Source organism: Anticarsia gemmatalis, chromosome 6 (genome assembly GCF_050436995.1).
Source record: "Anticarsia gemmatalis isolate Benzon Research Colony breed Stoneville strain chromosome 6, ilAntGemm2 primary, whole genome shotgun sequence".
NCBI classification, from domain to species: Eukaryota; Metazoa; Arthropoda; class Insecta; order Lepidoptera; family Erebidae; genus Anticarsia; species Anticarsia gemmatalis.
Genome location: NC_134750.1, coordinates 6945836 through 6962981, shown reverse-complemented (window position 1 = coordinate 6962981; position 17146 = coordinate 6945836). Strand labels below are relative to the sequence as shown.

Here is a 17146-nt window from a genome sequence, read left to right as displayed (position 1 = left end):
AAATATTAATAGCGTTAACAATGAAATAACGAGAACATGAAGAGATAGTAAATAGAATGGTTCGAGTGGAACACTGATATCGACACGCGTGGCCTGGGACAATTTCAATTTTGATTAGGCAAACGTACGAGCGTGTGTACAAATCCATCAGTGTGTAAGTAAAGGCAAATATGTGAAGATTCACATTGGGGCGTGATCACATCACAATCCTAACAGGCTAAGCGATTACGTCGACAGCAGGGCGCGCCGCCACTAACCCAATTTGTACAAAACGACCGAGTAAACACACGTCGATTCTACGCCCCACCGAGATTTATTGCAAGATCGTAAAATGCAGCTCTCTGTGTGAAAACGCCCAAATTGAATGGAGTAGGTATATCATTCAACCTTCAGATGTAGGTACCTCCAACGTTTTATTGTTCCCGTATTGTTTTAGACCGTCTTCAGATTGACATATTGGCAGGCAAGCCTTGGCAATGTGAGGCGAGGCGAAATACGCCATAATAATTTTATGAACCTTAACTTATTACTGCTACAAAATTGTTGTTTGCACTGATCTAAATTAATATATATCGGCTAATGAAATGTTAGTGACATTTTCTGTCTTTCCTAGTTTTTAAGATGACAAAACAAATCTACTCTATTTCTATTCAATATCATGCATAATTTTGTGGGCTAATGGGTTCATTGAAATACACAGTTATAGGTATATTTTTAAACCGAAACACCATCCGCTTTTTACTCTAAGCCCAATTCTTGCAGGAAGCAGGCATTTGTTAATTCTTACATAAGAGGTCATAGATTATTTTTTCGCTCAAAAGATGCTATGACAATTGTTTAAAAAATAGACTGAGAAGTATACAAGCGTACTCCTACGGCAAGCATTTATATAGTTTGAGGTCATTCTGCAGATAAAATGTACAGTATATTATGTCAGATCTTGTTCTGAAACTTAAAACTCATGATCCTTGGCGAGAAACTGACTCACGTCTAATTTAAGAATGACTGCACCTGAGCTAAATTGCATCTATGTACGCGTATTCCGTCCATGCGTAGGTTTACACGTTTGATCTAATTTTTCAATAGATCGGTAGATTAGAAGAAAAAATGCCCTACTTCTAAACTCATTCGGCATACCTCGATTTAACACAACGTTTTGTTTAAATAAAAATTCCTTTAAAATGCGAATTGTATGGAGTTACTTAATATTATTACTTTTCAATTGGAAAATGTAGTAGAAAATGCCTATGAATTTTTTAAATAGTTTTTAATAATGTTGTGACATTTCAGCTATTTGGAGGCCGGGCGCGCCGCCGCCAGTGTGTGGCAGCGCGCGCAGCCCGGGCGCGCCGCCCCCGCCGCCTCCGCCACCGGTGTGGTCGCCAGGCAGCGCGGGCGCTTCGCCCCAGACGCCGCGCAAGACCTTCCGACCCGTGCACTTCGAGGAGACTCCGCCCGCCCGCCGTAAATTTGGAGTAAGGCTTTTTCAGAACTATTACTATACCTTTAAATCTTATAGAATGGGTAATGATTGTTCTGAAATTGGATTTATTACAGCTTCTCTTTAAGACCTTGAGCGATTAACCAACAGCAACTAGCCACCGCCAGAAAACAAGATGTATTTCGGTTTTAGGTGTTTGTTATGGCAAATCAAAAGTTTATTAATTTAATTAGGAAATATTATATAGTCTGAAGTCTTATTATAATTTGTTTAGACACTTAAAGACCACTGAGTAGAAAGTTAGCCATAATTGAATTTGAGTAAACAGGCCCAACATTTTTATTTAAGAAGTTGAATTTTTCTGGCATGTCTCAAAAATAAAGAACATCAAAGACAAAGTTTGATGCCATCGCTTGCGAATATTGAAGTGGAAAAGTTATGTCTTGAAGACTTCAAAATATGCAATTTAACTAGAACAAAAATATACGGATATGTTTGCTGAGAATAAGAATGTGCATTTTGTATCTACTCTAGGTTGTTGCGGAGTATAGTTGCTGTTGTATAACTTTAAGTTTAAAAGAGCATTCCATATTAATACCCTAGTTCTTAGTGGTAAAAGCAAGTATAGTACGTTTGATCTGTTAAAAACTGGTGATTATACTGAAAGAGAAAAACCAAAGCTATAAAATGCTTTAAATTTTATCTTTAAAAAATATTATGTTGCTAGTGAGAAGTTTACAATTTCATTTAATTCATGAACTTTCTATTATATACAGAACTCAGAGCAGAACGGTTGCACAAGTGGTTCAGAGAGCGAGGGACGTCTGAGGACCTCTCAGAGTGCGCCGGTGACCGGACTCAGCACTCTAGGGGGCGCCAGCGTCGCCAGCCGACTGCCGAAGGCGCAGAACCCTACAGTCACGTTACTACAGAAGGCACGAGGTAAGTCCACTGACGTTAATTACTTTAACGAACAATACACGAAATGCAGTTAGCGCGTCGAGAATCGAAAGCTATACCTATCTGGATTTATAACGAAAATTTGTACCGAAATTATACATATTTTCTCTTTGCCTGAACAATATCAAACTATAATGAATAGAATCTATTATACTAAACTTCTAGTTTAATCTACGGATTTAATTAAAATCGTAATTCACCAAAACTTTTCTACTTAATACGTTTTTAATATTAACGTTAAAGCCGATAAAGTTCTTAGAGCGCTTAGATTTAACCGAACAAACCCCACTTAGCATAAACTGCTTTAAAACTACTTTGAACAACGAGTATTATAGACAAATCAGATACTATCATCGAAATATGGCTGCTTAGGAAAGTTTTGATAACTTATCGCTTAGTTAATAATGTAATTTTGCAGGTAAATGTTTAAGCAATCTGTTAAAATACGTTTTCGGTTTGCATTTTTAGTTTGATTGTGAACTCACTTGTCCTTTATAAGTCTTATATTTTTTTATGAAACTAATTATCTTAATAGATAATCTTAATTTAAAATTGATTGGTGGACTAGAATGTCGGAGATTTAATTAATTGTATTTACATTTATAACATTTATTTCTTCTTTAAATTCATCGTCAATAATCTTGTATTGACATTTGATTTTTATATCAAACATGTTGTAATCACCCGTCCGTATAAACAAGCTTATTGAATCATTTTTTTCTCAACTAATGAATATCATCGTCATTAAATCCTATAGAATGTTAAATCCGAAAACCATTGAATTAAGTGAAAGGAATACTCTAATGCTTTCAAAACTATTCAAAATTTGAACTTCCAAATGTTTTAGCTGTGTGTTAATGAATTGCGGAGAACCCTTATGTTTGCCCGTCTCGAATTATGGTGCGCGTTTTATACCCCAAGTTTGCTATTCAGGGCTGCTACGTACTGTAAGCGTCTTAAGACTGTAATTAATCCGTCTTAACCGCACAAATATTTTAGCAGATAGAAATGAATGAGTACTAAGATGATGGCACTTTTCGACTTACATATTATACTTTATGTGACTTCCCGAGCATTGATGTTATCAGATCAGAGAAAATCTTGCTGAAAAGGAACATTGAAGAAATTGACTCTTTAAATAGTTACTATTTCGTTAAGTTGTTAAGTTCAAATTAAATCAATTAAGCAACGATTACAATGGAAACCTCTTTAATTATTAGTACTTAGTCATAAATAAAGTACGAATAAAAGGTACTTGCCCTATTAGTACACATTGTAAGGCCGAGGCCAAAATTATTATTCGTAAGCCGGCTAGACTTAATTAATTAATGTAGACGGAATTCATTAATAGTAGTAGAAGGAACGAATTATTCTTTGTAATCTCTATGATGAATATTTAACGTTTTAGTATTAGCATTATAAACTGCAAATGTATTTTTTAATATATATTTATGCGTTTTCGTTGCAGATATTTAAATTCAAATAGCCACTTATACATTCCCAGCTAAAACGTTATTAGATTGTACGCAAAAATCAATACTCAAAATACCATAGGCAAATATACTCGTAGTCCTTCATCAAATGTCGCATTTTACGTCACCCTCGGGAAATATTAGTATTACCGGCCAAGATCACAAGGCAAAGTTAAAATTATTCCGACACACCGTGTAAAGAAAATGCTGCAAGTGAATTTTAGAAGCTCAGTGACCTACTGACCTTTGCTGCTAAAATTTCATCACAGTAATGGTTACTGAAAATTAGTTTTATTTTTGTGCACTTCAAAATATTAAGCTACCATGCTTACATTATTGTTATATAGGTAGATAGATAGGTAGATGTTGGTTAGCAAAACTTTTAGATGCATCGAGCTTCTCTCCATGTTTAGTAAAGGTTTTACCAACATACCCATTTGCACTATTTTGAACTCGCTTAAAACATTTTCTCTATACTTTGCCAACGTTTGAAAATTGATTACGTGCAGCAAAGATTTTATAGGTTTAAGTACTTGGTATCGGCTTTATCGTCGGTAGCGTTAAAGAGAATTTATGCTTTCGTGCCACGTGTCGGTGTAGCGACATCGGTTTATTAGGCTTATATCATTTACTTAATATCAAATTGCAGTGAACCCCTCGGGCAAAATACTTCGTTAGATAGAGCGGGGTGGCTCAGCGGTACTACCATACAGTTTATAATTTATTCCGTGAGCACGCTGCCGGAATGAGGGCTAATTGCCGACAAACTTTCATTAAATGGCTTACGCATAGCAACCCCTCATTTTAAATGTTGAAAAAGCTATAATTGCCTGCCTGTCTCCAACCCTAGCAATTTCGAGAAATATCTCAATGGGGCACTGATTGGTTATTGTAATTACTGAGTTACTTTGATAGCACACAACGTACAGACATAATTTTCATTTAATAAAAGGTTTCAGTGAATGGTTGGCAAATTAAACATGTTGATGTTTTTTGGTTTTCCAAATATCTGTGTGTCGACAATTTTCATTAGCGATACACAGATTTGAGAACTGGATATAATTTTACGACGTTTACTTTTTGAAAAATGAAATATTATAACGTGAGATGAAAATAACCACGTTTTTAAAGTGTAGATTCCTCTGTTAACTTACACAATTAAACAAAATATAAAATTTGAGACGACAAAGTTGTTCATGTTCTTTTATTTTAGTAAAACATTTTATGCTTTAAGAAGAATTAGGGTAAAATGTATATAACTATGAGTAACATTGCTGACATAGTAATGTAATTAATTATTAAGAAGGGATTTTTTTGTGAATAATTGCAAACAAATAGTTACTTATTTCCAGTAAATAAACACTCACAGTAAAATTTATGTTCTGCGGGTCACGTCACAAGTCAGATAAATCCAATGTGTAATGCGAGATCTCTCCCACCTTTCGATTGAATAGGTATAAATGTGAAAAAGATGTGTCACCTATAACATTTTGTGACGAGGGTCATGCCACGTCATAAACTTTAATACAAGTGAAGATGACAGTACATGGCTCGGGCTAACACTTCGGAGAGTTATAGCGAATGACGGAACAGAAACAGTCTTAAAAATTATATTGTTAACCGAGGTAGAGTAATTTGCCCGTGTAGCCGCTGTATTGTCGGCGATGTTTCAACATAATTTCCCAGTTTAGAGAGCATATTCTCTTTTTATTTACTTAATTATTGCTAACGAAAAGAAGGCTTCTCTCCCTAGTTTATCAGCTTAACGATTCTGTTGAACTACTAGGATTATACTATTATTTGGTTTTCAACTCATATATTACAGTAGGTTACAGATACATTAAAAAAGCGGCTATTTAGTATGATACGTTCCGGGGATTACTTTGTGCGAATAAAGTCTTGAAACTAGACACTAAGCCCTGTGTACGAAGTTTTAAGTTAACAAGTAATCTTTCTCATGATTTCAGAGGGACAACTTTCTCGCGGCTCGAATTACATTCAACAGGAGAGAGACGCGGCTCGTCTTCCGCGCGACAGACCTTCGCCACCTAAAGGAGATCCAGGTAACTTACAAACTATGCTTAAAACTTTATACCTTTGTTAATCAGAGTTTATTTTATTAGCAACACTTTTGCCCTCCAGTTTCAAAGAGACTAGTACTTTATCGTCGGTCACATTTTTTTACTTTATACTCTAACTTATGTCTTTGTCGTATACTTTTCATTCCGTTTCGAGGAAGAAATATAAAATTGTTGTTAAAAAAATATAATAAGGCTTACTATTATTTTAAAATTTCAGTGCACGCGTTAAGAAAAGAGTACGCAAGCGAGGGCGAGGCCGACAGAAGTGACTACGAACGCGGCGCCCGTAAGATGGCGGATGCGCATAGAAAAGTTGAAGGAATAGGACCAATTACCAAGGACGGGATGCCTGTCGCACTTAGATCTGTAAGTAGCATTCCCTATCTATACTAATATTATAAAGTTGAAGAGTATGTTTGTTTGTTTGAACGCGCTAATCTCAGGAACTACTGGTCCGATTTGAAAAATTATTTCAGTGTTAGATAGTAAATATTACAAAACTGGGAAAAATTACACTCATTCTCTCTAATGTGATACAAGCGAAGATGCGCGGGTCAGCTAGTACTTTATAACGTTACGTCTTAGTTGAGTGCCATAACATGGGTAAGGGGTCAATGGTGCGTTTTAAGAAGCAGAGCTCAGCGGAGCCTAGTCTAGCTGACCGTTTAATCTTCGCCCAGCTCCGCTTCAGTAGAAACGCACCATAATTCTCCTCCATAAGGCAGTTCAATTTGATAAAAAAAATACTATAATTATGATCTAACTTCAGTGCAGTAATAAATAACTCACATAAAAAGAATGTCGCGAATAAGGTATTTTTAATTGTTTTCATTAGACCGTCTTACTTTTTGCGAATTGCAACCTCGATAGTGTTAATCCATACATACTTTTAAAGTCTATGTCATTGTTATTTCCAGGAAGTTAAAGACCCCTCGCGGTGGTACAAAAAGATGTACGACACTATTCACAAAAACAAATACGATGGTAAGTCAGAATTCCTTACTAGACAGTACTTACTTATTATTTTAATCTTTTTATTTTGTACCCTATCCCAATCAAACATTTTCTTTTTTCAGACGATTATGTGACTATTCGATACAAAAGTCGGCGAGGTGATTATTTGAGTTTTTCCAAATTTTTATTTTTAATACATCGGTGGCTGTATTATACCATCGCATACATTGTAACCGTAATCGCTTGACTTCATTTTGTATCTACTGTCCGCCATTTGTAAATACTATTGCTTTTAGGCCTGAATAAACTTGATACTTTGTGTTGGCAAAACGTTCAGAAAAAATGTGTGCCGTAAACTTTGTCTAATGTTACACATTACATAACTTAACATGTTACATAAAAATTCAATGCATAATAAAAAACTACATGGTATAGTATAAACATTGTTACACAAAATGTTATATTATAAAGTGTGTACGTACCATAATATACATGTATATAATTCATTCGTAAAAAAGTTGTCAACAAATAGTAACAAGTAATTTTGTATGAGATACGATCACGATACACCCAACGTATGGTGAAGTATGTTATGGAAACGAAGCTTTGAACAAATTTAGGTGAACTGACTTGGGACGTCATAATACATTCATTGGTATTCAGACATACCGAAAAGGCAGTTAAGCAATGCATCGATTAAATATAATATACTATCTAACAAATTCATAATAAGGCATCGGCTTTGAAGCTTAATTAATTAACTAATGAAACTTACGTAACGTAAATAGAATGTAAATACAAAACAAATGGAAGGTCAAATTAACGCCTGCCTTTAATTTGGCACTGCTGCTTAAAAAACTATTGCATTTAAAACAAACTCAGGCTTCAGAATTAATGTTATTCATAATCAAATAACGAAAAAAGATGCTTCCACGTAATTCAAATATGTTCCTAGGCTCAAAATTATCAAACAAAATATTTTTACTACACTAGATTTTGACTAGGGATCATTTCAACCGTTCCTTGAACTGGTACCCGGTACATTGTACAGCATCAAATCAGCATGCGAATATCATTGTACATACCAGGACAACTTTGGGCATCGTTTGTTAAACATAATCATTCAGACGTAATTGGAAGGATTGTCTACAAAATATGTAAATAGTGTTTCTGTGGAGCATCTTCGTCTTTCCATATAGAGATATATGATTAAATTGAATTTTCTGTACAGGGCAACCTCCAGAAAGGGTGTCTAGCAACAAATCGCAGTACGCATACTTCGACCCTCGTTCTGGCTACTTGAGTGAGCCAGAAGGAGGGCTCAGTAGACTGGGCTCGAGCACTTGGAGCGACGCCTATGATAGTGACGTCACGACGGGACCCAGGAGACGAACGGCCTCGGCGCAAGAAGAGAGGAGGTTCAATGAAGTGTCTTCACCTTATATGCCTAGTAACAATAAGTAAGTTTTATTAGCGTTATTACTTACTTATAGAATCTATTGAATTGTGAAATTAGCCCTCTAGATATGTCCACCAATGGTGGAGTTTCAAAATTATCATGACATTTCATGTATGGATGTACAAAGCAAAAGAAGTTAGTAAGGATCGTACCAAGTGGTCTTTTCTAGTCTTTGCTTACTCTTATGGAGAGAAGGCTTGATCTCAGATTGAGATATTGTATCTCTGATTGCACATGCCAAACATCTCCCTTTTCATGAAAACGAAACTCCTAGTGAATGTTTACTGATAATCTTATTTTTATTCATTACAGATACAGCACACTAGCGTCAGCGCGGGCCAGTCAAGAAGTATACAAGAATCAACCTGGAAGAATAGAAGATTACGTGCCTGGAAAATCTTCCGTTATTGACAAAGAATCCAAACAGGTACACATACTTATTGCAACACATGCCTAACATATTCGTCATTTGGGTCGACTCATCGTCATCATCGAAATGCCATCAATATAAACGCTTAAGGATTATTCATCGAACACTTTCATAATTCATTATTCCATTACGCAATTAAGATCATTTCCGATTAAACTAACCGCCTGAGGTCACTTTTCACGATTGAGCAACAATAAGATTTTTTTCTTTTCTAGTGGTGGGACGAGGTCATGGACATTTTTGATGGGGTACGAACCTTTTTTACTATTTTATTGTGTGTATTTGTTATAACTATTAATATATGGATGATTGGCCTTTCGTTGACTTTCTAATGTCACTTACGAGAATGAAATGTAATTTGATGAAATGGCAAAACGTAAATAACTTTGTAATAAAATGTAAAAACAGTAAAATTAAGTACCCTCTATACAAAATGTACAATTTGCTTCCCTAACAGCTCTCTGAACTAATACAGCACTTGCTGTATATACGTATGTTATATGTATTTATTTATTATGCACTGCCCCTCCACTGCAGAATTTTGTAGGGTGATTTGCGTATGGCAATAATTAAAAAAGGGTAACAAGAAGTTTTATAAAATTACTCGTACGTAGAATGTTTGCCGAAGTAGTTAAGTTTGATGTTATCGTATTTCCTCTTGTATCAAATGTTTCTGATTCATCATAAATCGAAATTTTAGGAACGGATATGAATAATACATGAATAATATAAAATCTATACCCATCCAGCTATTAATTGCTGCTCTTGTAACAAACTTGGTATAAGTTACTAGGCGTCTTTTAGTTAAAGAGGAATGTGTGCTACCGGCAAACCTTCTACATATGATAAACAATATTAAAATATTTAGGGTGCATAACGTCAGTGAATCACTAACATGTATTTTTATCGCTGGGTTCGTGTGGTGGTGGCACTAACAGTGGCTAGACGACAACTCCCCCCTGCCCCCTTACACCACGTTGCTAGCTCGCGCGATACAGAAGAGTGTAAGGTCCCTTAACTGTCTGCCTGTGTATTGTGAGCCTAAGAAACGTGACTGTGTTTGCGCTTGCACGATATTATATGTATATCCCCTTTTTTTTTACATCTCAATCGTAGAATTTAGCTTTTCAATATTTTGTCTCATTTTAAAGACAAAATTTTGTATAGCTGAATCGCTGCTATTGAGTTCTTGTGTAAGGGATGGAGTATTTATTTTAGATATTATTGTATTTTAGAGTTTTATTTTTCTTTCTGGTTTTGGATTCAGTATATTTACTTTCAGTTTAATAATATTTACCACCTTTTTGATGTTTTTAACACGTTCATTTGGTGTCGGGCTCTCGATGTTTTGGATATCATTTGCATGCTTGTGGTGTCTACGTTTACTATAGAAGTTGATTTTTTTATTTGAGAAAATCTAAAAATACGATTTGTGTCAATAGATTTCTGAAATATAATTTGGTCGATGTAAAAGTGTACGTATCGATGTTAGAGCTTTATCTGTGTGATTTTGATAGCATGGTAACAATCACATATACAAAATAATAATTTATACAATACTTTACAATATTGAACAGACTTTTGCATTATGATTCCTTGTTTCTTATTCCTAAATTGTATTTACTTTTCCGCTTTGTATAGGTGCCGCCAAACAACTTGAACAATTTCGCTACATCTTAGTGAACGATTTTTAGGTCAGTTTAGGTATAATAGTTTTGCGCAAAGGCGAGGGCGTTTCAGCTTCGACCACCCAACTGGTATAACAGCCAACCAAGTGTCCTCTGCACTCTACATTCTGTTTACTTTCTAATACCGCAAATTTTGTTCAAGTTGTTTGGCGACGTCTATAGCATGATTTCGAAATCTCACTGGACTTGTGAGATTGTCATCCATATTTTAAAAATAAGATTAATGTTGTTTATAATTTTCTTATAGCAAAATATATCGAGTACGACGTCACTACCACAAGCTTCACCCAAAGAGAAGAAGGATCTTACGTCCACGATCCTGTCAAAGTCTAATATGGCAAGGTAAATCTTAATTTACTTATCAGATTTCTATAATATGTTGAGAGATATTAGATGCCGCTTTTAAGCCCGCGAAGAAAACGTTCACGGGATTGACAGATGAGCGCGGCGCGCGCTCTATACTTGGTTGTTTCACGCGCGAAAGAGCGTGTGTGTAAAGGCACCTATTGAGTTAATCTGCCCAGTTGCCTTTTTGTTTTTATAAACCTTCCTCAATTGATAACTTGTTCTATCAAAAATCTTATCTGTGCTATTCAACCACTTATAACATTAATCAATCAATTTTGCATCCCAACACAGTATTCACATATAATTTAAAATTCAGAAACTTATTATCAAATTTGTTCTCAGAGCGCTGAAGGAATCCGGATACGAATCAGATTCAACGCTGGTATTCCGTCGCCGTGAGGACACGGACGGTCCGCTCTCCCCTGCGGAAAGACGTGCGGCGTACCGCGACCTTCAGGCTGGCGGCGAGCCCCCCCTTAGAGGGTTCCGCTCTCCAGCACCACCAAGACAAGGTCAGAATTTATTATTTTACATCAAAAGTGTATTGTTATAAGTAATTGAATTGATTGTTAGTTCGAAAGTAACGTTCCATTGCTCATATTACCAAATGTTAAGATTTTGAGATTTATTTCACCATTTAAGTACTGACTGAAATAAGTTGAGAATATTTTTATAGTATAGAAAAAACTGTTTAATATACTTTATGGATGGTGAAATAAAGTCTATTTTGATACGGTATTATACCCTTAATATTAAAAAAAAAACAAGTAATGAATCTATCAGTAATAGAAATTAGGTATTTATTTAATTTAAACTAATCTAGGCTAATTCGCTAACTAATAATGGAAAACTATTATGACTTTTAATAGTTTACAAACTTACAAATGGTCTACTAATACTAAAAGCATGGATTTTACTCGATTTTCGGTGTTGGCGCAAAAGTTTGAAAATTTTACTTTTAACAACTATTACCAGCCGTTTAGGCTAACTTTACGCTACTAGTCGATTTACTACCTATTAAAACTATAATAATATCGATCACATGTTGAAATGGAAAACCGCATTTCCATGAAACTTGGTCAAGGCCAATGCACATCCCATGTGAGTCTGTGTCACATGCGAAACTGTCGGACGTACCTAGTCAAGGCCACGTATAATGACAATGATGCTTTCAATCGCGCACACATTAGTTTACACAGAAATACACGTGAGGTAAGTCGGGATTTACGCCTATGCATGTCTTCATTTCACTCATAACGAGGTGCTGGGTCTTCAGGCTGCTGTATAATCAGGTAAACATACTTGCATGAGCACAAATTTACTCCAAAATTAAACAAGCACCGTAAATAGTGAGAACCACAACGCAAGAGTGTTTTTTTAGCGGCACAATCGTAGACTCACTGCTGGTAAACTCTAGCATCGCTTCCGAGGATCACAAATTAGTGCAGGAACACCAAATACCACGGTTTGATCACATCTAACGATTGCAAACAAGAGAGATGACACTGAATGGTGATTACATTCCACAGACGAATCGGAAATCGAATATATTCCGATCACATCTACGTTGACGAAGATAAGGGTTCACAAGAAAACGCCCAAAGTTCACGAAGTCATCTGCTATCCAGTTACAAGCATAGAAACTGGAGAACAAGCAAAGTTTAAGAGACAAATTCCATCTTTCTTAACCGTAGATGTGCCCAGTAACATTTATGATTATCCACCCGCTCCGCCGCGTAGAGTTTCGTCGAAGAACAGTCGCACGTTAAAATTGGTAACATCTACTAGGCCCGTTTCAAGTTCACCTAAACGAACTACGCCATCACATTCCCAATCAAATGTTGACTTCCTCAAAGATAAGATCAATTTAAAGTTATCTCGCCAAAATACACAAATAATAAGTAAATCTAACACAGCTGACAAACGAAGTGTGGTTGATTTGAAAACTGTGAGACCACGAGTAATGTCTACATCGGCCCCACCAGCTATAAATAAGAAATGTAATCAGAGTTCTCCTACAAAACAATTACTGAAAAATTCTAGTGCGGACAATAAAACTGGTACAAGTAGTTTTGGTTCATCACGACGAACATTATTACCAATAGACTACGCTAACTCTGTACACAGTAGGTATGGTGAGCCACATTCTTCGGTTGTCATAGAAGGTGGAGCTGGTCGGAAGACACCCATATCTAACATACTGGACAAAGTCACATCATTGGACAAGCTGTGGAGTGCTGAGAAAAGAAATGAGCGCATTGATCTCACAAAAATAAGAGCCAAATCGTTAAGTAAAGATAACGTTACAAATAAAAGCAGCACAACGAGATCTTCTACTGCTTCAAATACAAAATCTTTATCCCCAACAGCTACTCATAAAAGCAGAGATATGATCCGAACTGCAGAAAAATTGCAAAAACTTAAGATATCGAAGCAACATACTAAATCTAATCCTTGTTTATCAACTAAGCCTGATCAGAAAATTACCAAACCTACCCTGCAATCATCCTCTAATATTTCAAAATCGTCTTTAAATATATCCGGAGTTAAGAAACAAGGCCAAGTTAAGACAGCGGTTGTGACAAATCTAAAAAAGAAAAAATCGTTAGAGAGTGTTGTCCTTCGACCTAGAAGTGTCCCGTGTCATGAATCGTGCAGTAAAAAATCCAAAGAGAATTGTAAGACTACGAAGAAACCATCTAAAGCTAGAGTAAATAAAAAATCAAACTCAAAGCCTAGCGACGAATCTGAATCTGGTAGTCAATTTGGTGATACTTCTTATGACGCGTCTAATTTTGGTTCGTATGAGAATTTGGGTAGTAAAAAAATTAGCTCTAAAGAGATCAAACAATCTCATGATGCGATAGTATCTGACTCCTTTTTCCAGCACCTATTTCTTGGAAGAGCTTATACTCCAACCTGTACATATCCAATGTTAGAGCCCAATACAACAGTACTTCAAAAAGCAAAACTATTCCAATCTCTTCCTCAGGATAATAATGCGCCCAAGTCATTAAATAGTTATTTGATTCATAGAAAGCCGGTGTCTTTGTCTCGTTTTAAAATGTGGGACAGAACCGCTAGTCCTTCACGGGCTCAAAGCCCTCGATCGATATCGTGGCCTGGTAGAATGCATGGTGAAATTCGTAAGTTCGATAGTTTATCTAAATATGATGAATTTGGATCTACGTCATCTTTAGCAACTATCAGAAGCAGAAGTGAACCTCCATGCAATAAAATTTATTTTTCACAAACATCGCGTCCGAAATCGCCAACTGTTTTATTTTACAAGAAGGAGAAACCTAAAGAAACTCTAGTGAGAAGTTCAGTGTCACCATCTAGATTGATTTTAACCCAAACTAGAAGGCCAATATCACCTAAAATAATTTACAAAACTGACGGATCCACTTTACAAACAAAGCAAAAATCATTATCTCCTTCAAAACTCGTATTTACTGAAACAATCCGGCCCGTATCTCCGGTTGTTTCAAGACGGTCACCGCGGCTGGAAATAATGGAGTTTAAATCTGATAATGAAAAACATCCCTCTACCATGTTTTTCTCTCAAACATCTAGACCAGTTTCGCCAAAAGTGATCAGAAAGAGCCAATCAGCTAGTATCAGTAGAAGTCATTCGACATCACCAGTTTCGATCAGATCACCATCCTATCGACGTATACACAATGCTCGTTTACAGAGCAGTAGACATTATGCAGATACAATGCCTAAAAGCACATTTCGTACGCGCAGCGCTGGTGATGCAGAAAGAAAAATGTTCCAAGATGGTTTCCCTTTAAAAACCAAAAGTGATTCGAATTTACATACAGGGGATCCAGATTATGATGAATACGTACGTGACATGCAAAACACAAAAACAAGATCGGAAAGGTTCAGAGAGCTGAATAGATATTACACATATTTAGAAAGAGTAGCTGAATTAGAAAAGGCTACTTCTAATAGTGATTTACGTCACAGAAGAAAAGATGAAGAAATAATTGACTTCGATCGCTGGAAGAAAATAAGAGCGATTGAAAGAGCAGAAGAAGAACTGAATAATCTTTATCGGAAGTTGAAGGTAGCTCAGACCGAAAAAGATGTATTATTCTACCCTCGAGATTTAAAAGACTTCCGATGGAATCATGACACGGATAGAGGATTGCGGACAAAAGAGCGATCTGTAGAAGATCTTAAAGATCATTTCCAACAAATAAATCACTACGATTCTTTAGAATTTGATCAGAGTTCTTCAAAAGATACCTATAAGCCGTTATGGCGAGGAACAAGCGTTGCAGAGACGGCATTTTACATTAACAAAAAGAATGATAATGATAGACCGGAACATCGTGCCATAATCAAACCGACTGTAACTCTACAGCAAGATAATTCCTTGAATGATCTTCGTAAGAAAATTGGCCTCGGCAGTCGTTTGTGGAGTAGTCTTTCTATGGAACAAGTAAATGCGCTTAAAAATCAGCTAAACGCAATTTATAGTAAAGAACTGGATACTAAGTCTAATAAAGAAAATGATAAATATACAATTGATGTTAAAAACGATAAAATTGAGACCAATCCCACATTACACGTTAGATGTAATTCATTAATAACTTCTGATTATAACTCGGATAAAGAAAAACCCGTAAAACTGGCTAAATCTGATTCTATTGCCGCAATTTCATGTCCAATCACGTCGGTGAAGGAGTTAAAAAATAATGTTAATAAAATACAAATGACTTTAAGTGAAAACGAAAAAAGGAAAATTTCACAAACATTAAGCAAAGAAATATTAGACAGAATAAATAAATTTGATAATCCGCCTCCACTTTCACTTAAAGAGGAAATTGAAAATACTGAATTTAAGGAACAATTAAAAGATGCTAACAAAGATATAGCAAAACCTTCAACTAACATAATAGAAAAAGATAATACAGATAATTCTATAGAAGATAGCACAAGACACGTCATTTACAGAAATGAAAAGACTGAAACTCCATGCCAATCTTCAGCTAGCGAAACAGAGACTGCGAGCTCAGACATATCAAACAAAACAGTTATTTATCGTGGACCAAGTAAAGAGGTTCAAAAGAAAGTTCAATATTTTGAATCTGTAAAAAAATTGTCTGGACAATCTAAAACTATATATCACGCTAGAGAAAGTTCTGACGAAAAGGAACACCAAGATCAGTCTGTTTCTAGTGCAGTGATTGCAATCAAAGAATCTGTTCCTATTGCACAAGAGGTTAAGTCCATTGAACCGCAGAAAAATCAAATAGTCCAGTCTCAATCGTGTACTAATTTTAAAGAACTTTTTGGCGAGAGTGAAAAAAACAAATTTTTGTCGCTCCCTTCGAAGCCTGATCTACTTTCTAGGTCAGCTTCACCTCATTCCGAAGTATACGTTACCGATAGACGGACGCCCGACACGCTACGTTGTTCGAGCGACGAGACAATCTGGCGCAGTCGGAGCCCGTCACCCGACCCGGAGAGGTACTGGCGTGCATACCTTAACCTGGCGCGAGCGGGTGAAGTGCGCCGTCTGGCCCGGCGTTTTGACTCCCCCTCGGCGGCTGGTGCTGTGCTACGTAGATATCGCAGTGATCCAGAAATTGCTAGAAATGCATTCTCAAGTTTTGAAAAAAATGCATTACGTCGAGAGAGGGGTAGGCTTATACTACCAGTGGCGAGAGTTCCATTACGGCCTACAAACCGATTTATGCCCCATATTGACATTATATCAAAATTAGCAGCTCTTCGTAGACGAGCTACTCCTCGATCTAGGTCCGCAGAAGAGGCATTGGAATGCAGGCCGGGAGAAGTGGACCGTATACGACGCAGGTTCGAAGCTATGTCACTGCTTGGACAAATTTACGCTTCGGCTCCTGACGTCAGCGAGCTGCATGATATAGCTCCTTATTTGGCGGGATCGTGGATAGCACATCGATACCCTAACCGAAGTGATAACAATAGATCAATTGAAGATCCAAATACTTTGGTTCGAGGTCGCACATTACCAGTAAAAAAAGAAGTAAAAAGAACTACATCAAAAGAATCCGTTAAATTAAGCTCTATATTAAAAAACGAAACTTTGGCAAAGCAAGAGTTTAATCCAGAGGCACATCGGCCGGCCAGTCGTTACGAGCCTCCTCGCGCTCCACCGAGACCCCCGCCCGCTTCGTGGCCCTACCGTCTCTCGCCCTACGTCACGCCATCACGACATACAGTCACATTCCAAGGTTAATTTCTTTAATTTATGAAGTTTCTTATAACTCTATTTGGTAGACATTAAAAGAGTTTAATTTTGGAGGAAATTTGAATT

The 17146-nt window shown here is 36.5% G+C and overlaps 1 protein-coding gene across 17 annotated transcripts in view; it reads left to right on the top strand.

Annotated features, from left to right (window-relative positions):
• LOC142973624 (uncharacterized) overlaps positions 1-17146 on the top strand; it is a 125942-nt gene that overhangs the window by 94880 nt on the left and 13916 nt on the right. For 9 of the 17 annotated variants that reach the window (XM_076115523.1, XM_076115524.1, XM_076115521.1 and 6 more), the window contains 12 exons: positions 1291-1475; positions 2218-2383; positions 5841-5936; positions 6172-6320; positions 6872-6938; positions 7031-7066; positions 8140-8368; positions 8680-8794; positions 9013-9045; positions 9736-9801; positions 10733-10827; positions 11176-11345. In XM_076115523.1, coding sequence (XP_075971638.1) covers positions 1291-1475; positions 2218-2383; positions 5841-5936; positions 6172-6320; positions 6872-6938; positions 7031-7066; positions 8140-8368; positions 8680-8794; positions 9013-9045; positions 9736-9801; positions 10733-10827; positions 11176-11345 — 1407 coding nt within the window. Of the gene's footprint in view, positions 1-1290; positions 1476-2217; positions 2384-5840; positions 5937-6171; positions 6321-6871; positions 6939-7030; positions 7067-8139; positions 8369-8679; positions 8795-9012; positions 9046-9735; positions 9802-10732; positions 10828-11175; positions 11346-12738; positions 17064-17146 lie in introns of those variants that run through there. The other 8 variants (XM_076115527.1, XM_076115516.1, XM_076115518.1 and 5 more) reach the window with 6 other exon arrangements.